At 34.1% G+C, this 27,050-nt stretch overlaps 2 protein-coding genes across 2 annotated transcripts; both read left to right on the forward strand.

The window, feature by feature from the left end:
- The first annotated feature begins 5,412 nt into the window (after positions 1-5,412).
- On the forward strand, positions 5,413-12,573 carry LOC115974317 (putative receptor protein kinase ZmPK1). Its single transcript, XM_031094609.1, has 4 exons — positions 5,413-7,608; positions 7,672-7,774; positions 10,043-10,252; positions 12,105-12,573. Exons 1-3 carry the CDS (start codon positions 5,413-5,415, stop codon positions 10,081-10,083), a joined length of 2,340 nt encoding a protein of 779 aa, XP_030950469.1. The 3' UTR covers positions 10,084-10,252; positions 12,105-12,573.
- LOC115957562 (putative receptor protein kinase ZmPK1) lies at positions 11,190-25,330 on the forward strand. Its single transcript, XM_031075837.1, has 4 exons — positions 11,190-11,294; positions 11,824-11,889; positions 12,105-12,344; positions 22,826-25,330. The coding sequence occupies exons 1-4, from the start codon at positions 11,190-11,192 to the stop codon at positions 25,241-25,243; spliced, it is 2,829 nt and encodes a 942-aa protein (XP_030931697.1). The 3' UTR covers positions 25,244-25,330.
- Positions 25,331-27,050: the final 1,720 nt, after the last annotated feature.

The following is a 27,050-nucleotide window of genomic DNA, read 5'->3' on the forward strand; positions in this document are numbered from 1 at the left end:
TCCTCTCTCAAGTCCTTGGCCTTTTGCACAATGGGGGCTGGACATTGTCGGCCCTTTTCCTAAAGCTATAGGAAACAAGAAGTACCTGCTGGTCGGCACAGACTACTTTACTAAATGGGTTGAAGCTGAGCCCTTGGCGAACATCCGGGACGTAGATGTGAAGAGGTTTGTCTGGAAGAACATTGTGACGCGATTTGGAATCCCACGAGCTCTTGTTTCGGACAACGGACTCCAGTTCGATAGCAATGCCTTTAGGAAATACTGTTCAGAACTGGGAATAAGAAACAGATATTCCACTCCAGCTTATCCGCAAGGCAATAGGCAGGCTGAAGCTGTTAACAAAGTCATTGTCTATGGGCTTAAAAAGAGACTAGACGACGCGAAAGGAAGATGGGTGGAGGAACTACCACATGTGCTTTGGACGTATCGGACAACACCCCGGCGTTCGACGGGAGAAACTCCTTTCTCCATGACCTATGGGGCCGAGGCCGTTATTCCGCTGGAAACTGGATTCCCGACGTTAAAGACCAGTGCATTCTCTTCGAGTAATAACGATGCGATGTTGGAAAAAAGTTTAGACCTGATTGAAGAACGAAGGGAGAGCGCGATGGTTCGGCTAGCTTACTACCAGCACAAACTCAAGCAATGCTACGATAGCAATGTGAGGATGAGGCCGTTAGCCATAGGTGATCTGGTGCTGAGAAAGGTCCTGGGGGCCACTAAGAATCCAAGTTGGGGAAAACTGGGACCCAATTAGGAGGGACCGTATCGAATTACTTCTGTAGCTGGAATAGGGGCTTACTATCTAGAGGACTTAGATGAAAAACCTGTACTCCATCCTTGGAATGTAAACAATCTCAAAAGGTATTATTATTAGTAAAGAAGCTTTAATTCAAATATTCTCTTTTAACTTACATCAAATATGCATCCTATGAGTCTCGCATCTTGTCATATCATACTGAATTGTTAAACAGAAACTGAGTTATGCCAGGTCCTCGGATCGCAAACTTAGTGGAAATTAACATCCTATCATATTGAATTGTTAAACAGAAACTGAGTTATGCCGGGTCCTCGGATCGCAAACTTAGTGGAAATTAACATCCTATCATATTGAATTGTTAAACAGAAACTGAGTTATGCCGGGTCCTCGGATCGCAAACTTAGTGGAAATTAACATCCTATCATACTGAATTGTTAAACAGAAACTGAGTTATACCGGGTCCTCGGATCGCAAACTTAGTGGAAATTAACATCCTATCATACTGAATTGTTAAACAGAAACTGAGTTATGCCGGGTCCTCGGATCGCAAACTTAGTGGAAATTAACATCCTATCATACTGAATTGTTAAACAGAAACTGAGTTATGCCAGGTCCTTGGATCGCAAACTTAGTGGAAATTAACATCCTATCATTCATACTGAATTGTTAAACAGAAACTAAGTTATGCCAGGTCCTCGGATCGCAAACTTAGTGAAAATTAACATCCTATCATTCCTACTGAATTGTTAAACAGAAACTAAGTTATGCCAGGTCCTCGGATCGCAAACTTAGTGGAAATTAACATCCTATCATTCATACTGAATTGTTAAACAGAAACTAAGTTATGCCAGGTCCTCGGATCGCAAACTTAGTGAAAATTAACATCCTGTCATTCCTACTGAATTGTTAAACAGAAACTAAGTTATGCCAGGTCCTCGGATCGCAAACTTAGTGGAAATTAACATCCTATCATTCATACGGAGGTGTTAAACAGAAACTATGTTATGTCGAATCCTTAGACCACTAATTCGGTAGAAATTTACCTGCTAAGTTGTGTATTGAATTATTAAACGACAAAAAGAGTGGCGATGAGTTTTCTAAATCATAAACTTAGTGAAAGCAATGTCCTATGAACATTCGTCAAGTAGTCAGAAAGAGAGAGCTTCGAATGCAAGATTGGCATACAACGAAAGAGGCGTCTCAAATGAACTCATCCAAAATTACGACGACAAAAAAAACAATGGCAAAAGCTTCAAGAGGACTTACAGGTTCAAAGGAAGGACCTCGGACAACGTATGATTATTTGTAGTCGCTAGGAGAACAGTGAAGACTGGAAGAAGGCAGATACAATGTATAAACTCTGGAACCACGTAACCATTAAGGACAAGGTGTAGGTTCAATTTAGGAGCGCCTTTATAGTCATGTGAAAGTTGTGAGCGGTAAAATTCCCGCTCACAAAACAAGAGAAGCCCCCTACCGTTGGATTTGGATCTCACCGTCGAACGTGGGAGACAAGGGAGTTGTCAGAATTTAATGCTACCAAAACCGGGGTGCTGAAGCGTCAGGGGCATGCCCCAAAACGCGCACAGGTACAGGCTTATGACGTCAAAATCCACCTTTTCTCCTGAGGAGTCGAAAAGTAGGATTTTGAGGGGCTATTGTGGGGATCGTTCGATTGATGGGCCCATAGGATTCAGAATGGGTTCAGGATTGTTGGGCCAGTGGCCCATCGGAGGCCATATACCCGTCCAAGGACACCATAGTCCTCGGCAGAACGCGTCCGGGGACGGTCGCGTCCGAGGACGATCAGGACGCGGTCTCGTTGCGATCAAATCTCAGAATTCAGTCATCTCAAAGGATAGAGTAGCCGACTAAAGATGAAAGAGATAAGGCAAACAAATATCTGAAGCTACAGCTACCTCTGCATTAATGACCTCTCAACCAACTCTCTGGCCGCATTAATATGGAGGTGATACCTGAACAGTGGGGAAGCAGCCTTACAGCTGCCCAAAGGAAGTTCCAGGAAGTGCCAGACGGGACAGAAAGAAATCCTCCGAACCCAACCTACACGTGTGCGGCGAGGATGGAGCGCAAAGGGAGATATATAAAGTAAAGGAAGAACATGAAAAAGGGGGATCGACAAAAAAAAGAGAAAGAAGAAGGAAAAAACGGAGAGAACGAGAGAGAAGAAAGTAAGAAGGAAGAGAGAGAGATTTGGACTAGTCACTAAAGAAAGACGTTCGTTTTACCAACTCTAAAACCTTCAACGGGCTTGAGGGTAAATCTGGGAGGGAGATACCACAGTTAACCTAGTTCTTTACACCCACGCTCTACAAATCATATTGTCTGGGCCTTTTACGTACAAACCCAGTACTGTTCAGGTTCGTCACTAAATCGTGTCCTTACATATATATATATATATATATATATTTTTTTTTTTAAAAGCAAACCACAGTATATGGTGGACTGGGGTTAAGAAGAATAATCCCTCACCAAATAAAATTCTTTGGACACCAAAAAATACGAATATTTGACTGTTAAATCTGCAAATTAATCTTCCAGAAAAATATCAGACATTTCAACTTTCAAGACCTAGTACTGGCCAAATGAAATTAATGAAAGTATCATTGGAAGCACAAAATTATATACTACAAACTCAGACTTATCTAGAAAAAATACCCTTGAATATTAATTATTTATTATTGTTTCATTTGTTACAACTTAACGAAGTGGTCAGATGAAGTGGTCGCATTTGGTAGAGGAGTTTGAGTAGTGTTATTTGTAGTTTTTAGAAATACGTGTAAGAGAAAAAGTGTGTAATATTGTTTAAAAATCAGCGCTTTGCTTGGTCGAAAAAAGTATCTACAATCTGCTTGAATTTACTTTGGAAAATATTAAAACCAACAAATTCCAATACCAATTTCGATCATTCTATCCAACCATGACGTATCAAAGTTTGTAACAAGTCACCAAAAAAATAAAAGAAAAAAAAACTCAAAATTTGATAGATTGCATAATATTTTTGAAAAAAGGGGTATAAAGCTACAACAAATTTATTGCAAAAAACTTATAAATTGATGCGGTAATAAATTTAATTAGTACTTATAATAGATGAATGTTTAAATTAATTTTGTGTTTTGGACATATTAGTTTGCATGATTTGTATAGTAAAATCTATAATTTTTTAGCATCACTCTATTAAAAAAGAGTAATGTTACTCTACTAAGAGAAACAATGCTATTCATTTATAACCTTGAAGAGAAATGTTAGGAGTACAACTGTCACAGTTTGCACACATTATGAGTTGTGAATGATAAAGTAAAAATTATGATCCTTATTTTCTAGTGTTGGACATCTCATTTCATTGAACACTTTCCTCTCCATTTCAAGTCTTTTAAAAATTTATTTTTTGGGTATAACAATGTTCAGAGACTACCGAATCACTTAAACTTTTAAAATAACATAGTAAACATCTTTAATTTTGTAAAATATAATCTTAACCATGAAAATGATCTATTTCAAATAAATAAAGAGAATCTTTTTCTCTGTTTCATGGAGTTGTCTTCTGTACTATTGCATACTAATGAAGCATGACCTAAGTCCTAATTAAGTTTGTTCAATTAGGGAGATAATAGATTGAGAAGACTCCAATTGACGAATTAATATAACATATTGAGCCATCATTTAATCCTAAAGTTAAAGTCAAATGTTCAACTATGTTTTATTAACTACTCACTTTTATCATTATTAATTTTAAGTGGAACTTTACTTACACGTGTATCTTTGACATATTCCTCAACAAATGCTAGACATTATTCTATCACTACTATTTACTATGGTTTTTTTTTTTTAATCCTTTTCAAATTCCTACAATTTAATAAAAGTTTCATTATTATCTTTTAAATAATCTAAATTTTTGACTAAAGTAGAAAACTGAAAACTCAGTGTGGGATGGATGATTTTTATTGATTGGGTGGAGCCGATTCTTGATCAACCCTAGTCATCATAACAGACACATTTCTTGTTTTCAATGTAAAATAATGCGCATCTCTCTTGTTATTGACTAGAACATCTTGCCTTTTTTCTTTGCCAAAACTGAATAGACTTTCTAGGACCAATCTTACAAGTTACAAATGGTATATCACTACAAACTCCAATATAAAAAGCAGAATTGAAGTTTAGGTACGAAACAATTATGTGGGACAACTTAACGAATGACCTATGGATGAAGAAAAAAAGGCACATAAAGAAGAAAAAAAATGAACTATATGAAACTTTGACCATTGTAGTCTAGTAGAATTTTTTGAAAACGATATTCTAGTGGAAAATAATGTATCTTCGTGTGCAAATTTATTCTCTCTTTTTTTCCTCATTTATATTCACATTTATTCACGCCGTTCACTGGATTAATTTAATCTCATTTCAATTGAGTGGAGTTGAAGGCTTGTAGCATTAGTCTACATTCAAATTTATTGTCAAATTTTGTCGAAGGGTAATTATGATGACCTAAAAAAATTTAGGATGGTCATTGTGAACACCATGTGTACGTAGTGGCCCTACCCAGACTAGTTTTTTATACTTTCCACACTTGTTTATGTATATGATATACTGGTTGCCCGAGTCCATATCTTGTTGTAGCATTCATGAAGTCCATGGCTTCGCCTGTTCTGTATCTTATACTATCTTTAGCCTTTTCTTTCCCACTTTCATCTTCAACACTAGATGCTATGAGTAAAGGCACATCCCTTTCCATAGAGAAACCTGAAGTTTTGATATCACCAAATGGTGCTTTCTCTGCTGGCTTTTACTCTGTGGGTGATAATGCTTTTTGCTTTGCCATTTGGTTTAGCAACTCACGCACCGTAGTTTGGATGGCGAACCGTGACCAGCCAGTAAATGGAAAGCGCTCAAAGCTATCCCTCCAAAAAAATGGCAATATACTCTTAACTGATGCCGGAAAGTTCACTGTTTGGGCCACAAACACTGTCTCACTCTCCTCAGTACAATTGTCTCTCTACAACACTGGTAATCTTGTTTTACGTAATTTAGAAGGTGTTATTTTGTGGGAAAGTTTTGACTCCCCTACAGATACACTTCTTCCTCGACAACAACTCACTAGAAACACAAAGCTTGTCTCCTCAAGCAGCCACACCAACTATTCCTCTGGTTTCTATGAGCTTTTCTATGATAACGATAACCTTCTTCGCCTTCTTTTCAATGGTCCTGATGTTTCCAGTATTTACTGGCCTGACCCATGGCTTGTAAGTTGGGAGACAGGAAGAACCTCGTATAACAATAGTAGAATTGCTGTCCTAAATTCTTTAGGGAACTTTAGTTCATCCGATGATTTTAATTTTATGTCAAATGACTATGGGGCAATGCTTCATAGAAGATTGACACTTGGTTACGATGGCAATATTCAATTGTATAGTTGGGAAGAGGAGAGGCAAACTTGGGTTGTTTCATGGCAAGCCATTCAAAGACCTTGCACAATTCATGGTGCTTGTGGGGTAAACGGTTTGTGTAGTTATGTTACTGGTTCTAGTAGGAAATGTTCTTGTCTTCCGGGATACAAGATGAAAAGTAGTACTGATTGGAGTTATGGGTGTGAACCAGAATTTGATCTCTCTTGCAACAAAAATGAGTCTGACTTTTTGCTGCTATCCCATGTTGAATTCTACGGGTATGATTTTGGGTTATTTCCAAATTACACGTTTGATCAATGTACGAATCTATGCTTGCAAGCATGCAATTGCAGAGCATTCCAATACACCTTTCGCTATGATACTGGCTCTTGGAATTGTTACCCTAAAACATTATTGTTGAATGGATATCATTCTTCATATTTCATAGGAGACATCTATTTGAAACTGCCAAAAAGCAAATACGATTCATACGTCAATCATGCAGAAAAATTCAGTTTAGTTTGCTCAAATGAAGGTACGATAGAGTTGGCTAGAACGTACGTAAAAAACCGTGAAAATGGGGCAGTGAAATTCATGCTCTGGTTTGCCTGTGGAGTAGGAGGACTTGAAGTTATATGTATCTTTGTGGTGTGGTGTCTTTTGATTAGAACCCAAAAAAGTCTAGGTGCAGACAAGCAAGGCTATGTTATTGCTGCCACAGGATTCAAAAGTTTTACCTATGCTGAGCTAAAAAGGGCCACAAAGGGTTTTACTGAAGAGATTGGAAGAGGTGCGTGGGGAGCTGTATACAAAGGAGTATTGTCTGATAAGCGAGTTGCAGCAATCAAGCGTCTCAATGAAGCCGACCAAGGAGAAGGTGAATTTTTAGCTGAAGTAAGTATCATTGGAAGGATTAACCACATGAACTTAATAGAGATGTGGGGCTATTGTGCTAACGGAAAGCATAGGCTTCTGGTGTATGAGTACATGGAGCATGGTTCTTTAGCCGAAAACCTCTCGATCGGCACACTTGATTGGAAGAAAAGGTTTGAAATTGCTCAAGGCATTGCAAAAGGCCTAGCTTATTTGCATGAGGAGTGCTTGGAATGGGTTTTACATTGTGATGTAAAACCTCAAAACATACTTCTAGATTCCAATTATCATCCAAAAGTGGCAGATTTTGGCTTGTCTAAGCTACAAAATAGAGGTGTCATTCCTAATTCAACATTCTCAAAGATGAGAGGAACTCGAGGCTATATGGCTCCAGAGTGGATTTTTAATCTTCCTATTACCTCCAAAGTAGATGTTTATAGTTATGGAATTGTTGTGTTGGAGATGGTGACCGGAAAGAGTCCAACTAGAAGTGTTCATGATATAAATGAAGGTGTGGAGATAGAACATGAAAGGCTAGTTACATGGGTTAGGGAAAAAAAGAATGGAGAGGTTGCAAACTGGATTGAAGATATCATAGACCCCACAATGGAAGGCAGATGTGATATGGGCAAGATGGAAATTTTGGTTGAAATGGCTCTGCAATGTGTAGAGGAAGACAAAGATACAAGACCCACCATGAGCCAAGTGGTTGAAATGCTTCTTTACCATGAAAATGATCATCACTAACATGGCATGACCGGCGTGGTCTTTTCATATTATGCTTAGTTTGATTTTCTCGTTTGTATGTTCTACTTATTTAGTGTTGGACATCTTAGTTCATTGAACAATATGCTCTCAATTTCAAGTGTTTAAATTTTATTTTATGGATTTAACAATATATAGAGACTACCACGTCATTAAACTTTTTAAATAACATGGTAGTTTGTACTTCTTTAATTTTGTAAAATTTATTCTTAATCATGAAATTGATCTATTTCAAATAAAGAGAATCTTTTTCTTTGTTTCATTTTCATGGAGTTGACTTTTGTATTGCATCATGTATCTTTTGTGAAAGCTTAAGTATTATGCAACTCTTCTGTCTTGTAATATATATTTTCTTGTGTTTTAATGCCATAACCCATAAGTCACACTATGTAACGATTTCTTTTTTCCACATATCTTTTATTAATTGCATATTCCCTCCTAAATTGACAAGTGGTTTATTTCTTAGTCTTCAAAAACCACAAACAAGAGCCATCAATATCTATTATTGGTGGGAGATTGAGAGTGATAGGGAGAAAAGATAGACAAAGACAAAGTAAGGAGTAATTGTGATTAAGTCTAGTGGTCGTCTACAGCAGAATCAGAAAGTCTTGAGCGACTGCATCTCTATGATTTTGTGTAATAATTTACCAAATATAGGAAATATATAGTAATTATCTCTAGGTTAATCCTAGACTAAACATACATAGAATTGTAGCACTTCATTACAATTAAGCTCAGGATTATTTTTGGATTACATTACTTGTTACAAAGGCCTACAATAAATTTGGCCGATTTGAATCATAACTTCTCTAATATCGATCAAATTATAGCAAACATAAGATATAGTATCTAAAGAACTATAATAGAGTTTTAGTGGAGAGATGTGTAGTATGCAATGTGTCTTCATCTTGGATAATCCTACGATAAATATAGCTTGGAAGTTGGTTATCCAAATTTAAATGCCGGGTCAAATGGGGCATATTACCTTGTTGGGTTGGGCCCACTATGGGCTCTCATTTGGGCCAAGCCCAACCATTGCCTTACGGTTAAAATTCCAAAACAACAAATACTTGTCAAACCTTGTAAAAGTATACAAGTGGGTTTTATAATTCATGAGCCCTTTGTTGTAAACCTGTTAACGGGCTCGCCTAAGCAACACGAAGTCAATTTGACTTAGTTGACTAATATAGTTGGCTGAAAATTAATTTAATTTTTGGTAAAATCTATTCCACTCACCTTTTATCAAAATTGACAACTAGAGTTTGCTTCTAGATAAGAGGGAAAAAATTGGCCTTTGCCCCTTTCTATCAAACAATTTAGCATTTTGCCCATTTTCCCAAATTAATTAGGTAAATGCTCATCTTTTGAAACTCGATTTTCTCAAAATCGAATTAGGCCTTATAGTAACGTTTTAAGGAGTCTATTGTGACGTTTTAAGGAGCCTATAGTGACGTTTTGGAACTCAAGTTATAGGTAAAAAAAAAAAAAAAAAAAAAACTTGCATGGAACTCGAGTTCCAAAACGCCACTATAGATCCTTAAAATGTCACCATAGGCTCCTTGAAACGCCACTATAGGGCTCCAGAATTTTTTTTTTTTTTTTTTTTGAAACTCGATTTTGAGAAAATCAAGTTTCAAAATATGAGCATTTCCCTAATTAGTTTGCAAAAGGGGCAAAATGCTGGATTTTTTTTTTTAAAAAAAAAAGGGCAAAAACCCATTTTCTCCCAGATAAGAGTAATGAATATTGTTGCATGCAATTCAACCTTGGCTTCAATTATCAATAGGTGTTCTTAATACATGATTATCAATATAGTTTTAGTCTTCTAGAGATTTGTTGCATCAAGGAAATAACAACCTAAAGAAGTGATCACACTAAAATGGATCTTTGTTTTTATCCTTTATAGTTGATAATCTCTTGTTCAGTTAGAATTTAGCCTTGCTTATATATATATATATATATATATAGCATAATTTCATTTCATGAATGCAATTACGTTTAGTTTCTATACTTTAATTTTTGTTTAATTTACTTTTATATAAAGTTGTACCTTGTCTGAGTTAGTTTAATTATATTTAGGACCCGTTTAATTTAATGGTACCTCAATTTTCATAACCCATAACTTAAATCCAAAACTTATAACCCAGTTCTCAAAACTCACGTATGTGTATGTTTGGACTCAGCTCTCACTCAAATATCTCTACAACTTTTCCCCTAAACAGTGGACCCCACCACTGACACTACCCAGTGTTGGTATTGTTGCTACCCGCGTCTCATTAACAAAAAAAACCTTAAACTGAGATTTACTTCTCCCACTGAGAGTCTCCGTGGAAGCCATCTTCTTTTACTTTCTCCCACTGAAAGAGTCACCGTGTTCTGCCTCTCGCATCTCGCCTCTCGCCTCCCACATCGACGCAGCCCACATCGACGCACGCCCACAACAAAGCAGGTATTTTTCTCTAACGCTCTTTGCTCCGTCTCTCTGTCTCCCCTGCTCTGTTTCGATCTGTTTTTTCGTCTCTTGCTTTTGTCAATTTTTGAGAGTTTTCTTTTGGTTTTTTTCACTTGGTGAACTTGTAATCTAAAGGATCTTAGCGTCATCTTCAGCTTTCTCAGCCCTCTCTTCTCTGTTCCAAGCATTCAGAGTCACAGATCAGTATTTTACTTTGCTTAATTTTTGTCACTATCTCTCACTTATCACTTTTGCTTTGTATTGTTTTGAACATTATCTGAATTCTTACCAACTTTTCTCAACTGGGTATTTGTAGTATGGCTGGTAATTGAGAGTGTTGCTCTTGCTTTTGAGCTATGCAAAATCCCAGTTGTATGCTATTGTGGATTTTTGTTATTGCCTACAATCTGTTCGTTGAAATGCTTTCTTAGGTCTTGAATAGGTTCTTGTCAATAAATATACAAAAATTTTCTCTCTTGGGGTTTAAAGTTGTTGAATGGAATTTATCTGCGGAACTATAACAACACACTGTATCTTTTCTTATCTTTTTATTGTCTAGAATGATCATGTTTTAACTTTCCATAGCATTTTGCTGGAGCTAATACTGTTGTGAAGGAGGATGACTAACTTCTAAGTGGTAATTAGTGGATTCAGTGGATTGGAATAATAAATATATAGAATATATATATATATATATATATTTTTTTTGGGATAAGTAAATACAATTTAAATTTGAAGTACAACATGGTAGGAATTTGAATCTTGCAGTTTGAAAGTGGAGGAAATTTGCACTTGTTTGGTTACTTTAATAGATGCCGAGTCCTTCATAAACGGTGCTCTATGAAAGACCCACCTGTAGCACTCAATATCCTAAGATACCGTTAGTTGTTTTAAAGCATACACGTATATGACATGTAAAATATGCATTTGATACATGCCGTTAGCCGACCCTAATTATCAATTGTTGCATCCTCTTATGAGTTCAAAACTTATTGGTGCCTCTTCAAATCTTGGGGTTGTTCTGTTTGATATGATATGGGTAAATTTAAATTGCATAACAGCCGTTAATTATGTCATGTGGTTGGGAGCAGTCAGTAAATTTTCAAAAAATGTGACCTTAGTTTTTGTGGGAAGTTCTCTCATCAATGTTTTTGCATACATTGCCTCTCTAAATGATTGATTTTTGTAAAAGTTTTTGAATTGATTGTGTACTTGGTCTATGTTATAAAATGACAGTTTTGGTTCATATACCTACTTGGAATTAGAGTTTGTAGCTTAAAATAGAAAGAAAAAAGGGTTAGAAGTGAGAAGCAGTACTTCTCTTTCGTTGTTGAGAAATGTATGTGTTGAAGACCATAGAGAAAAAGCTCCACTGAACTGGGCCCAATGCAAATTTTTGGCTTGTTCAGGGGTTTTCCCTTTTTTTTCCCTTGTCATATTGATATTGATGTGACATAGACTAAATAACATAACTCTGACCAAAAGCAAGCAAGGATATGGCATAACTCTGTAAAGATTGTATTTGTATAGATTGTATTGGTCATTGATTTTATAGACTGTTTGTATAGAATGTTTCAAGTATTCTTGTATTGGTGATTGATATAGAGGCAAGTTCATACCAATGTCGGAAACAAGTAATTATTACTCTAGTACCAATGGGCATCTGTGCGACCTAGACCATTGCACCCTTAGGACGTCCTTGAAACTTCATACTTTTGGTAGGAGGTGTTATGGCTGTCGCTATTGGTCACCAGTAAATACCACATCCAGAATTAATAAAACATTGATTATGTGCATTAAGTCACCAATTTGTTGAAACGCTATTTAAGTGCTTTATTTAATTGTACAGGGTGATGACCGTGCATGTAAGTTCTTTAAATGGTTGGACACCAACACTTGCACGCGTGGCACAGCCACAACACCTATTGTGTTAGCAAAATTTCGACGATTGGAGCACGAGGTGGAACTTGCTAATGAAGAGTTGAAGCAAGCACGTGCCATGGGAGAAGCTGCAAAACGAAGGGTTGAAATAGCTAAGGTTACGCACAGGATTTTCGAAGAGAAAGCGGAGAAATTCAAGATAGTTCTAGTAATATCATGGATGATGTTTGGAGTACTGCTTATTTTGTCTACTAAGTTTGGGGATGTTAGAAGCAGTCAAATGTATTTGCCTGGATGAGTTGGTTATGTACGTTAAATGAGAATTGGAGATCATTTGTATCATAATGGTACAAGTTCATGTACCAATTTTTGTATTGCAAAGTATTGAATAGTTTAGTTCAAGTAAATCAAGCTAAAGGACTTTGCAATTAGTTCAATTTATGCAAGACTGATTTTGTATGAATTGTAAATTCTCTCCTTAAATATAAATAAATTTTTTTTATAAAAAAATTAACATGTTATTCACTAACCTTGTAGCTAATAGTTGAGATTCTTGAAATCTAGTTGTTCCAAAATATTGCGAAAAAGAAGTACATACAATTGCATATAAGTATGTCCACTTGTACTTACATTACCAATAGGTATTAGATACACCTATTTTTACATTACCAAAAGGAATTACATCAGAAATGTCAATGGGTTATTGACATTAAGCCATAATATATGTAATCATTGTTCACAGTTAATGTAAATTTACAAAAAGATGCATCATATTATCTAAAAGAATGCATCATGTATCTAAGGGACTTCTCCCACTATACCTAACTTTATACAAAAGTCTTCACAAAAAGTCATAGGCGGAGGTAATAACTCTATACAACAAGTCCCAACAAAAAGCGGTGAATCTGTATACATGCCCACCGTCAACCTCGTCGTCGCGTACTCCTCCCACATGCGGGCAGTCACATCATCCCTAAACTCGCCCATTGCCCTCTTCGCCGCATCAGACATCTCCCTCACATGCCTTCTTTCAGCACTTGCACTAAACTCATAATTTCTCTAATATCGATCAAATTATAGCAAACATAAGATATAGTATCTAAAGAACTATAGTAGAGTTTTAGTGGAGAGATGTGTAGTGTGCAATGTGTCTTCATCTTGGATAATCCTACAATAAATGTAGCTTGGAAGTTGGTTGTCCAAATTTAAATGCTGGGTCAAATGGGACATATTACCTTGTTAGGTTGGACCCACTATGGGCTCTCGTTTGGGCCAAGCCCAGCCATTGCCTTAGGGTTAAAATTCCGAAACAACAAATACTCGTCAAACCTTGTAAAAGTATACAAGTGGGTTTTATAATCCGTGAGCCCTTTGTTGTAAATCGGTTAACGGGCTCGTCTAATCAGCACGAAGTCAATTTTACTTAGTTGGCTGAAAATTAATTTAATTTTTGGTCAAATCTACTCCACTCACCTTTTATCAAAATTGACAACTAGAGTTTTCTTCCAGATAAGAGTAATGAATATTGTTGCATGCAATTCAACCCTGGCTTCAATTATCAATGGGTGTTCTTAATAAATGATTATCAATATAGTTTTAGTCTTCTAGGGATTTGTTGCATCAAGGAAATAACAACCTAATGAAGTGATCACGCTAAAATGGATCTTTGTTTTTATCCTTTATAGTTTATAATCTCCTGTTCAGTCAGAATTTAGCCCTGCATATATATAGCATAATTTCATTTCATGAAACTAGGTTTAGTTTCTATACTTTAATTTTTGTTTAATTTACTTTTACATAAAGTTGTACCTTGTCTGAGTTAGTTTAATTATGCTTAATGACGTTCAATTATCCGTACATCATTGTGTCTTGGTTAAAGTTATCTTACTTTAAGAAAAAAGGTTGAGGTAATCATAATATCAAACCCTTGAATCAAACTCACTATATCGTTTCTCAAAAAAAAAAAAAAAAAAAAAAAAAAAAACTCACTATATCAAGTCAAAATAATAACTTTTCAGTTGAAAAAGAAAAAAAGAAAAAAAAAAGATAACAATCTTCTAAAGCCTAAAGGAGTTTATAGTGTCATAGTGTACCATATATTTTTTGGGATAAGACCAAAAAATATATAGTTTCACTGGAATAATTCATAATATATAGCCAAGAGTTTTATAAATTTAATTGATTTTTTTTGGGTGATTTCAATTAATCTAGATATATAATAATAAGTGAAACTGAGAGAAAATCAAATTAGAATTCCAAATTAGAGTTTCAATTTTATGTCATGTGTCCTAAATTATTTATTCTCAAACAATTTTATTTCTTGATTTTTGAATCAAATGTGAAACCACATTATAAATATTCATTCAAGTGAGTTATTAAGTACAAAAATTAAAGAGTCTAGAATAAATGAATCGTAAAAAAAAAAGAAAAAAAAGTGCTTCACAATATATAATTAAAAAAAAAATTGAACAATTTACATTTTATACCTAATAATATTTTTAAAAATTTTTTTTAAAGGGTTAACAAAATATAAAAATGACTATCAATAGTATTTCAATTATATATATAGGAATTATTATGCATCTTATTGTATATTTTTAAGTGTATCAATGCATATGCATAGGGTTACAAGCTAATATGTTTAAAATTCAAACCTTTTCCCTCATTGTAATTATCAAATTATCAAAAACTAAAAAAAAAAAAAAAGACTCTTAACTCATTATATGTAACTATTTTATATAAATAAAAATGTTCCTTTGTTTTTCCTTTTCATTTTTAAATAGTGGCATATTGTTAGAATATTATGTTATAAAAATAAAAACATATTAAAAAGGGATCTATATTGGCGTTCATAAAATGCCACTATAGCTCCTTCAAAAAAAAAAAAAATCCCAGCCGAATTTTTTAAAATAGTTGCATATTCCTATAGAATATTCAGTTATAAAAATTTAAAAAAAGACCTATAGTGGCATTTTTAAAACACTGCTATAGGCCTTTGGAAAAGCTGCTATAGGTCTAGTGTTTTAAATCTCCACTATAGAGACCCAAACGTGGCTATAGATATGCCTATAGTAGCGTTTTTTGCGAACGCCACTAAAGGCAATTTTTTTTTGTAGTTATATTATAATATCTACAAAGAAAATAAATTAAAAAAGATGTAATGTGGAGAGTTATTTTGTGAATTATTCATATTAAACTTTTACTTCTTATCAGTTAAAGAAAATGATAAGTGTTGAAAACCTATTTGAATTAGAAGTTTTAAGAAAAAGATGTAGTTATATTATAATATCAGTTTTTTTTTTTTTTTGGAGTAAAGATTAGAAGTTTAAGTGTTAGAGTTCCAGCCTATTTAAACAGATAAACCTTAATTTGAGGTTAATTGGGAATTAAAGTCTTGGAAGCATATTTAAGTTTTATGGGCTTCTTGGAGACTAAAAAAATAAGTTTTAGTGGATTTTAAATTCCAGCCGAAGTAGGAAATGTATTTAATGTGTAAAGCTGATTTTATTTAAGAGTACTAATTGGAGTGAGATTGGTCTTCCTAGACTGAATTGGAGTGTTATTTGAAGGACAAATTAGACATTTGAGAAGCTTAGCTAAGGTTGTTTTAGTAATTGTAGTCAAACCCTAGCATATCCCTGCCATTACATATAAAAAAAAAAAAATATATATATATATATATATATGAGTTGAGTTTAAATTACACTAGGTGTAACTCTAAGCAGTATTATACCACTCAATATTTTTTAATTGGATGCGAATTTTAACAAATCAGTTGTTGGATTACAATATCTTTGTATATTCTCCATGTTTGCAAAGTTTCAAAGTAATCAAAAATCAATAGCCATGTCATCAATCAATTGTTTAAATTCAAATTTTTATAGTTTACAGTATTGAATAAAATATGAGTTTATGGATCGAATAGTAAATAATATCTGATTGTGTTAGGTTTTAAGACTTTAGGTTTAAATGTATTAAAACTTCATTTTGTAATGTTGGCAAACCATGATCAAAACGTTTAGTCTTGTTTTAGACTTGCTCAAAGTATTTTTATGTGTAAAGTTGGAATCGAGTGTACTACAGGATTTATTGTGTAAATTTGTCTGGCTCAATTGATCGAGAATTAGACTCGATCGATCGAAACTTGTGCAGATTGTTTTTCTGCAAAAATTTCTAACTCAGCCCAAGCTCGTTTAACGTGTAGGGTTTTATGTTTTGCCTTAAGTATAAAAAGAGAAACCCTAAGCACGTTTAAGGTTGGTTGTTTATGCTGTGTATGTGAATCTCTTGTGAGATCTAGAGGTGTTTGCCTTCACATATACTTAGGGTTATCAAGAATCAAGATTATGTCAAGAACTTGATGATCAGTTTGGTTGCAGCATAAAGAGCTTAAAGATACATAAGTGGGAGTACTTGTGCTTACTGTGAATCCAAGAGAGAAGTAGTCCATGGTCGTGGTAGTAAGTTTCCTACTCAAGGTAACAATAGGATGTTAGTGGTTTAAGTTGCTATTGTGTAAACTTCAATTCTCTATAGTGGATCTGTTTTACCTTGAGAATAGTCAGGTTAAATCCTCCCTAGGTTTTTTACCGGTTTGGTTTTCCTGGATTATCATATCGTTGTGTTATTTATTTTCTGCACTTTATAATGATATGATATATTTGAGTTAACCTAGATTTGAATAAGTTGACTAAGTAATCACTTGGCTAATTGACTAGGTTAATCTGGTTGTGTTTTAAGGGGTTTAAAAATGTACAGATTGGTATAAAAATTTGCATGCATATTAAAAACATATAGAATATGTAATTCAACGGTGAGGTTTTCAAAATATGAATTCAATAACAACTTATTGGATAATGTAATATTGCTGAGAGTTACATTAGGTGTAATTTAAACCCAATCCTATATATATATATATATATATATATAAATATAATTACTCGATCTTTTTAAATCATCCACGTGAAAGGAAATTTTCTTTTATTTATCTTGAGAGCGCGACTTGCTATTCCTTAATTGCTAAGCTTCACGAGGAGGAAACCGTAGAGGTAATCCTTTGTTCGTTAAAGTTGATCATTCAGTCTATTATAGCATGTTAATAATAATATAGATAGATAATATACTTAGTCAGCTAAGGTGGATGATTGTTAGGGAATATCATAATGGGTCCACGTCCCATAGATTTAATTCAATTGAATAGTACATTGAACTTTTCTTGGGTGTCTATGTACATGTTTACCATGTACTGAGGGTAGTATTGTATTGGTTACCCGTTGGATTTGAAGACCTTTGGTCTAACAAAGGTTTAGATATATTAGATTAAATTTCTAATAACCAGTACATGATTTCCTTGGGTTGCCAATAGATTCTAATATATACGTGGAGTAGCATCACATTCTATATAAGTTTAGTACTTATAGACGTCCTAGGGTGGTGTTCAGGTGGTCCACATGAAAATAACACCATAAAACTATGGTCAGTAAATGAAATAGACATTCTCGTATACTTTACCTATTTGAGGTTTGATTGAAATTTAAGTTGCCTATTTATAATTTGAAATCCTATGATGCAAGTGTCAAATTTCAAATCATTAGTAAGTTACTTAAATTTCGACTAAACCACATATAGGTAAGTTGTAATTTGCTCTAAATAATTTTATGTTTTCACTAATGATAAAGTTAACGTATATCTTAAAGGTATTGGTTTATGATATATTTTTAGAGACTTTTTTATGATAAAAGTAAAAATCATTAATTTTTTTGACAGGTTTTAATATTTTTCATAAAAGTGATGTTAAATTTTTTTTAAAAAAAATAATTTATTAATAATTGCTCTAAAAACACATGTTAACATGACTTTTTGACTAAAATAGAAAACTGAAAAGTCGATGTGGGATTAATTTTTAATGATTGGGTTGGCGGATTCTTTAACAACCCTAGTAACAGACCCATTTCTTTTTTCTTTCAATGTGCATCTCTCGAGTTATTGACTAGAATATCATGCCTCTTTTGTTTTCCAAAATTGAATAGACTTTTTTGCACCAATCTTACAAGCGGAAGATCACTACAAACTCCTTCAATATATAAAATTCAGAATTGAAGTATTGGGTATGATAAAATTATGTGGGACAACGAATGACCTAATGGATGAAAGTGACATTTCACATTGATGTAATTCTAGAAACTCTAAATTCTAAGCAGGTGGGAAATTTTTGTATGGTACCAACATAAAAAATAAATGAAAAATGAAAAAAAAAAAAAAAAAAAAAAAAAAAAAAAAAAAAAAAAAAAAAACAAAAGAAGATTACCCAAAGATTACCCGTGTTATAGAGAGATAATTGCAAATTAATACAAACTTTCTATTCTCTTATTTTCAGTAGCAAAGTCAAAAAATTTTCTAAAGGGACCAAGCTAAGTATGATAAAAAATTGAAGTGAATAAATTATGATTAAAAAGAAATGCTTTTCATGAATGCTTTTTCTAGCTAATTAATATATATATATATATATATATAAAGCAAATTTCAAAACCAAATATAAACATATCAACTTACGATGAACAACACTATTATATAATATAATATTCACTTTCAAGTTTTAATACCACCCTCGTTAATTGTCATGCATTACTCAACAACACACCAACATAGTAAGTTTGGCTTGGTTGGTAAGAGATTTTTAATAACGTTGTTTGTATTTTTTGGAAATATGTGTAGGTGAAAAAGTATGTAAAAATATGTGTAATATTATTTAGAGAAATGCTAACGAATGTCCTTAGGATACTGGTTAAGAATCCAGTTAAAGAAAATTTTGACATCACTTTTATGCGAAATGAAAAAAACTGTCAAAATATTAATTGTTTTTTTTCTTTTCCCTTAAAAAATTTTCTTTAACTGGATTTTTAATCAATATCCTAAGGACACTCATTAGTATCACTCATTTATTTAAACACTAAAAACGGTTGTTTAAATAACTCTAACAAAAAAAAGCCTTTGTTTGTCAAAAATAAAAAATAAAAAACAACATAACAAGTTCAAAATAGTAACAAAATTTGACAGCCACAGTTTTTTTTTTTTTTTTTCCTTAATAAATATTGCAGTCACAGACAGCCACAAATTGAATCTCAGCAAGTTTAGAATTGCCTTACAGCTGTACAACACTATTTTAAAACAAAAACAACAATACAGTAAACTAAAATTACACATCTTTATCAGTAAAATACTTTACGCATTCACACACTAAATACAAAGAGAGATAGAGACAGATACCAGTTGGTATTGCAGGAGACGGAATTTGGAGCCGCCGGACAACCACAGAATAAAGTTGAGGGAGGCAGCCTGATGGGACAGGTGCACACTGCGGCGTGTGTAACTTAATTTTATTTTTATTTTATTTTTTTGAGATTCGAGTTGGGATCTTTGGTAATTTGAAAAGTATTAATGAAAAGTTTAGGTAATAGTTGCACAAATACATGTTTTCAATTTTTAAATAATATTATAAATATTTTTATATATATTTTTAAATAATAAAATACATATTTTTAAGTGCATGTACTAAACATTTTCTTAAGTTTTCTTTTAGTATTGGAGGGTCATAGGCTTAGGATTGGGCCATTTGATTTTCTTTTATAGATTTAGATCCTTTAAATTTACGTATTCTAATAAATAAATTTCCTTAAATCTTAATTTTTCTTTAATAATTTAATAGTTAAGATTTTGTTATGTTAGTATTTTGCTAATAATAATCTCAATTATTTTGTTTGTAACATTATTTTATTATTTTAAGAGTATTGTTAGTAGAATGTTGACATGGTAGAATCTAGACCCTTAAATAATAAAAGAGTGGTTAGAATTTAAGGAAATCTATTAGTAGAATACTCTAGGAAATTTAGAAGATCTGAGTTCATTTTTTGTTAGGTCTTTTTTGTACCAATTAGTAGTAATTATTATTTGGGTTTTTATTGGACTACAAAAATTTGAAAGATTATTTTGAAGGTCCAAATTTTAAATTTTGAGGGGGTGAATTCTGAATTTCAGGGAGGCCATTAAGTAATTTTATTTCATAAACTATGATAATATTACCTCTCTTAATGGAAAATTAGAAAAGCTAGGTGGCCATGCGCCTTTGCTTATTTTCATTCTCAACTTATATATATATATATATATATATATCATTTTACTTTTCTATTCTTTATACTAAATGTCCATTTTAGGAATAACTTATTTAATTGAAATTGAAATTTTTTTGTTAAAAATATTATAGATAAATCTAAAAGTTAGTTGAAATAGTATAGTAAAACCCATAAATAATACCAAAAAGTCGAATGATGCAACCTATAAAAGCTGATTTTTTCAACAAATGTCAAACGCAACCTAAATATTCATGGTGAAAAAATTAAAATAATTTTAACTTTTCGATCCTCTAATCTAAACATACTCTTTCTGATTATATCTACCTAGATTGGACTACGCTAACCTCTAAGGTATCTTGGTCTTTACACAATTAGCCCTCATTCTCATCAGAGTCGCATTTCACTCAGTTTGACGTTCACTTTGTCCAACTTCATTAAACTCATTTTTTCTTTTTCTTTTTCTTTTTTTTTTTCATTTTTCTTTTCTTTAAACTTCACCCATCTCACAGTAGTGAAGCATATCTTAAGCATCCTCTGCAACTAGACACAGCAATGATAGTGAGTCTAAATTACAAAGCTGAAAATATCCAAAATTGACTTTGAAGCTTATAGTTTTAGTCATTTATTAATTTCTATCTATTTAACTGTCAAAATTGGCCAAATTATCATGAAGCAGAACTTCATGAACAAAAAATGAGAGTTTTTTTCTTTTTCTTTCAAATTCAAAAACCATATTTATTACAAGTATTTATGCTATATCGATTTATATTTTTGTTGACAAAGTCAGTAGGCATATTTATTGTCCTTTTATTCGAAAAGTCGTTTGATTTTACGCTTTGATATTTGTGAATGAAAGAAAATTTAATGGTCACATTCTAATATGAAAAATAAATTCGGTTTGTCTTTGTTCTTTGTTAATGTAGGCTTTGGCATTCTCAAACCCTTCACGATTGCTTCCTATGTTTTGAAAATCATTAGGATATTGAGAATAAATTTTTAGATAAGTTAGTTTATCATTTTATATCATGGTAGATTTATGATTCACGATTTTTTTTGCTTAACATTTCCATGATTTTAATAACATTATCTCCCTCTCTGATCACAATTAAAAAAATTTGCATCTTTTTCTCGACTAATTCTTAGGTATTTCCGAAACATGGAGAATGGTGCTCACTCCTCTCATATTTATGATGAAGTCTGCTCATTAAATTAACCTTACCATGAATGTAAAAGTAGGGAGCACCATTTCACTATATTTTGGGACTATCTAAGAATTTTCCATTTTTCTCCCCCTCCTATTTAGATGTATTCATATAGCTCTCATAGAGCACTAGAATTGGTGGTGTTAAAAAACTATATTACTATTTTTAGCACCACCAAATACCAAAATGTGGCTACAGTGGTGGAGCTAAAGCCATATTTTTTGGCTCCATAGCTACAATGTACAACTACTTTTGGTTGTGCACTAGAGATCATATGTAAAAAAATAAAAAATAAAAAAATAATAATTGTGTCCACACTACTTTTTAATTAAAAAAAAAAACTCTTTTGGTTGTGTTCATATTGCTTTTTAATGAATTTTTTATATTATTTTAATCAAATAGCTAAAAATATAAATCATTAATGTTGGGTGTATTGTAAAGTGAGAAGGTAAAATAGATAAAGTAACTTTTTATGGAGTCATATTGCTAAGTTTATGACTTCACTAATGTGGATGCTCTAACAAATATAATAGTATCAGTTATAATGGTCCGCTTGTATCCACCAACAATATTCAAGTGCATTTGCAATTCATTAATGTTGGCTAGAAGCGAATAAAAAAGAATGAAAGGAAACAATAAAAGTCCTCAAAGCTAAGAATGATTAAAAAATAAAAAACTTTGAGTAGGCTAACAAATTAAACATAGGAGTTTCAAAAACTAAAAAATTAAACTTCATAAATAAAAGATATATATAAAATAAAATTATAGTCTCAAAAAGTAACAAGTTAAATCACGGTAATAAATTAAACTCTTAACCTATACAAAATCTCAAACACCATGCATGGACTTCTCAACTTTATATATAATTGCAACTCACTCTCTCCCCTCCAATGACATTCCAATAATGCTATAAACAGCAAATTTTATTATTTTTTTTTCATAACATTGCTAGATTGTTATTAGTGCACAACATCACTTTTATGTTGGACCTTCGTTAGCATATATTATTTTTATTATATATTAATTACAACTTATCACTTCATTGTAATAAAATTATAAAATTGGTTGTGCATTTTGACTATTTTGACTTATTGTAAAACTGTGTGCTAGGATGTGTTAAAAATGAGTAGGATGATAGAGAAATAACAACCTACCACTCGAAAAATGAATGCTTTTTCTTTCATTTTCCTTGTCCTTTTCCTATGCTTTTTCGTTGACTCAGTCAATGCCAATCCTTGGAGAGAGAGAGAGACAAAAAAAAAAAAAAAAAAAAAAAAATCTGGTTCTGCTTGACAGAAGTTTCAAATAGAATCTTGCTTTTGCGTACGTTCACACATATCTTTCACCCTTAAATAAAGAGAAGCACGTCTTTGTTTCCCAACTCGTCCCAAACCCGTCTTTTGTTCATGACTACTATAATCTTGTTGCTTCTTTCTTTGACATTCATTGCTCCATTCTCATCTTCAACATTTAGCAAAGGTTCATCTCTCGTCAGTGAGAGACCAACATATGTTTTAACTTCACCAGATAACGTTTTCTCTGCAGGCTTTTACTCCGTTGGTGAAAATGCTTTTTGCTTTGCTATATGGTTTAGCAACTCAAGCACTATAGTTTGGGTGGCAAACCGTGACCAGCCAGTTAATGGAAAGCGCTCAAAGCTCTCACTCCTCAAAAATGGCAATTTGATCTTAACTGATGCGGGTAAGTTCACTGTTTGGGCTACAAACACTTTCTCACTCTCCTCAGTAGTACAATTATCTCTCTACAACACTGGTAATCTTGTTCTACATAATAGGGAAAGTGTTATTTTGTGGCAAAGCTTTGACCTCCCTACAAATACACTTCTTCCTCAACAACTACTCACTAGAAACACAAAACTTATCTCCTCTAGAAGCCAAACAAACCATTCCTCTGGTTTCTATGAGCTTTTCTTCGACAATAATAACCTTCTCAGCCTTCTTTTTAATGGTCCTGAGGTTTCCAGTATTTACTGGCCTGAACCGTGGCTTGTAAGTTGGGAGGCTGGAAGGTCCACGTATAACAATAGTAGAATTGCAGTGCTGAATTCCTTAGGAAACTTTAGTTCATCCGATGATTTTTCTTTTTTGTCAAATGACTATGGAGCAGTGCTTCATAGAAGATTGACACTTGATTATGATGGTAATATTCGATTGTATAGTTGGGAAAAAGAGAGGCAAACTTGGGTTGTTTCATGGCAAGCCATTCAGAAACCTTGCAGGATTAATGGTGTTTGTGGGGCCAACAGTCTGTGCAAGTATGTTGTTGGTTCTGGGAGGAAATGCTCTTGCCTTCCAGGATACAAGATAAAAAATGGTTCTGATTGGTCCTATGGGTGTGAACCCGAATTTGATCTCCCTCACAACAAACACGAGTCTGTCTTTCTCCTACTATCTAATGTTGAATTCTACGGGTATGATGTTGGTTACTTCACCAATTACACCTTAGATGACTGTGCAAATTCATGCTTGCAATTGCACAATTGCAAAGCAGTCCAATACGCCTTTGAAAAAGGTGATTGTTTCCTTAAGTCACTGTTGTTGAATGGATATCATTCCCCAGATTTCCAAAAAGATATCTATTTGAGACTCCCAAAAAACTATAGCTTTTCGTACAATAGTTCTTTAGAAGAATTCAGTTTAGATTGCTCGAGGGATGGTACAATACAATTGGAAAGAACGTATGTAAAAAGCCGTGTAAATGGGATTGTGAAATTCATGCTTTGGTTTGCCTGTGGTGTGGGAGGACTTGAAGTCATATGTATTTTTGTGGTGTGGTGTCTTTTGATCAAAACCCGAAAAAGTTCAGGTGCAGACAATCAAGGGTATGCTCTTGCTGCCACTGGATTTAGAAAATTTACCTATGCTGAGCTAAAAAAGGCCACAAGGGGTTTTACTGAAGAGATCGGAATAGGTGCATGGAGTGTTGTATATAAAGGGGTATTGTCTGACAATAGAGTTGCAGCAATCAAGCGTCTCAATGAAGCCAACCAAGGAGAAGACGTATTCCTAGGAGAAGTAAGCATCATTGGGAGGCTTAACCACATGAACTTGATAGACATGTGGGGTTATTGTGTTGAAGGAAAGCACAGACTTTTGGTGTATGAGTACATGGAGCACGGTTCTTTGGCTAAAAACCTCTCTTCTAACGTACTTGATTGGAGGAAAATGTTTGAAATTGCTTTGGGTACTGCAAAAGGTCTAGCGTATCTCCATGAAGAGTGCTTGGAGTGGGTTTTACATTGCGACGTGAAACCTCAAAACATACTTCTTGACTCTAATTATCATCCAAAGGTGGCAGATTTTGGTTTATCCAAATTACAGAATAGAGGTGATCTCAACAATTCAAGCTTCTCAAGAATGAGAGGAACTCGTGGTTACATGGCTCCAGAATGGGTGTTCAATCTACCCATCACCTCCAAAGTAGATGTTTATAGCTATGGAATTGTTGTGTTAGAGATGGTGACTGGAAAGAGCACAATAATGGGTGTCCACACTATAGTTGCTGGAGTTGAAGCTGAACATACAAGGTTGGTTACTTGGGTTAGGGAGGCAAAGAATAGAGAGGCAACTACAACTACTACTACTTCTTGGATTGAAGATATCATAGACCCCACAAAGGAAGGCATATGGGATATGGGTAAGGTAAAAATCTTGGTTGAAGTGGCTCTGCAGTGTGTAGAAGAAGACAAAGATGCAAGACCCACCATGAGCCAAGTAGTCAAGATGCTTGTTCATTGTGAAAATGGATCTACTTAAAATAAAGAGGATCCTAATACCAGTATACCACCAACATGGCATGATGGCTCTTATATTTTGCTTTGTTTTGATTTTCTCATTAGTTTGTTCCCCTGTTTTCTGTGTGTTTGAAATAAAATTCCAAATATATAACTGTTTGTTACTTTTTTATTAATTATGATAGGCCAAAAACGAATTGACCCCTTGTGATGAATCAATTTATTAATTAACCAAGTTTATTAATTAATCAAATTAACATGCAAAGCGTGTGGTAGCACAAAAAATCACCAAATAACTAAATATGTAGTGGAAAATAAAAGATACGGTGATTTGTTTACGAATGGGGAAAATCTAACGGCAAAAACCCCACGGAGTAATTTTCAGGTCACCACTCCCGAAACTCTACTATTATCACAATAAGCGGTTAGAAGTAAAAGAATCCCAAGTACCTTATCAACCTACAGTTGAACCCTTACCTTAATACCCAATTGGACTTGTTCTGTAGTGACAGCTTCCCTTTCTAATGCACGGCTCCCAAGTACGTGACTAACTAATTGTGCGGATCCCAATACGTGACTTCAATCACCAATTAAGAAGGTTGTTAGTAGCAAAGTTCTTCAGTTTATTCACACGATGAAGATCAAGAAGATGCTTGGTCACAAAACCCTACGGTGCACATACATAGCAACTTCTTCAATAGAAAGAGATGAACTAGGGCAAGAACTTCGTCTCCGGTCACAATTTGCTTGAACAGAGTTTTCTCAATATTTGTGCAACTTGTGAACTCTTTGACGGCCCTTAAAATAATCCTTTTATATGTTTGTTGAGGGCCATTTGTGGAAGCCCGGGCAGACAGAAAAACCCAATAATGAGGGTTACAAAGAATTAACAAGATAAATAGCAAAAAACTCATTAGGCCCAAGCGGCAGGAATAATGGATCACAGACCCAACAAATAAATAAATGGGTTTTGAAGAGGCAAACGGGCTTAAAGAAGTCAGGAAATAAAGAAATAGCATCTCATGAGCAGTGTATGAGGTAGAAAAGTGAGAAAGGGCCACCGTAGGCCCAATGCAATGCAAACTAAAAGAGTAAGGGGTTTATGGTAGGCCCATGAACCCCAAAGATAAGAATAAGGTTATTGGGCCAGGGAAGCCCAATGAAGTTAGTAAAAAGCCCATGGGAGTGTGGAATTAGCAAACGGACCGAGGAAACCCAAAGAAAGCAATCGGGCCGTGGATGCCCAAAGGAAAGCCCAAAGGGACATAGGAGCCCATGAGTAAAAGCAAAACAGTGCCCATAACAGGCCACTGAGAAAAGGGATGAACGGTTGGCCCAAAAAGAGGTCCAGTAGGATTAATTTATTACGGCAGGAATAATAGTTCAACGTTGCAGGCAATAAAGAAAATCAAAAGTGAGCCAAAGAAATGTAAGGCCCATCATCATACAAAGCCCAGCTCCTGAATGGAACAGGAAACCAAAGAAAAGCTCACATGAAGGGTCAGGAAATGTAGATGGAGAGTCTCCAGATCACGGCAGACGCATGAGCAGCAGGCAGACTCTTGGACATATCTGGAAGGAAAGCATGCGCAAGGCTCAGGCATCACCAGCCTGTACCCAGCCAATATAGGACATGGTGGGGCCATGGGCCAGAGGTAAGAGATAAAGGGGGTATGATTTGGTGGTGGGGAGAGGGAAAAAGATCTATTTTGCGGCTCCTGCCCAAACCCTTTTGGGAGGTACATCCTGTTGGGATGATAGACCACCCAAAAGAGGCAAGTTTGAGGGGGAACCGTTGGGTACATGCCTTGAGAGTAGAGAGAGAAAGC

The sequence above is a fragment of the Quercus lobata genome, chromosome 2, assembly GCF_001633185.2.
Source record: "Quercus lobata isolate SW786 chromosome 2, ValleyOak3.0 Primary Assembly, whole genome shotgun sequence".
In the NCBI taxonomy this organism is placed as follows: domain Eukaryota; kingdom Viridiplantae; phylum Streptophyta; class Magnoliopsida; order Fagales; family Fagaceae; genus Quercus; species Quercus lobata.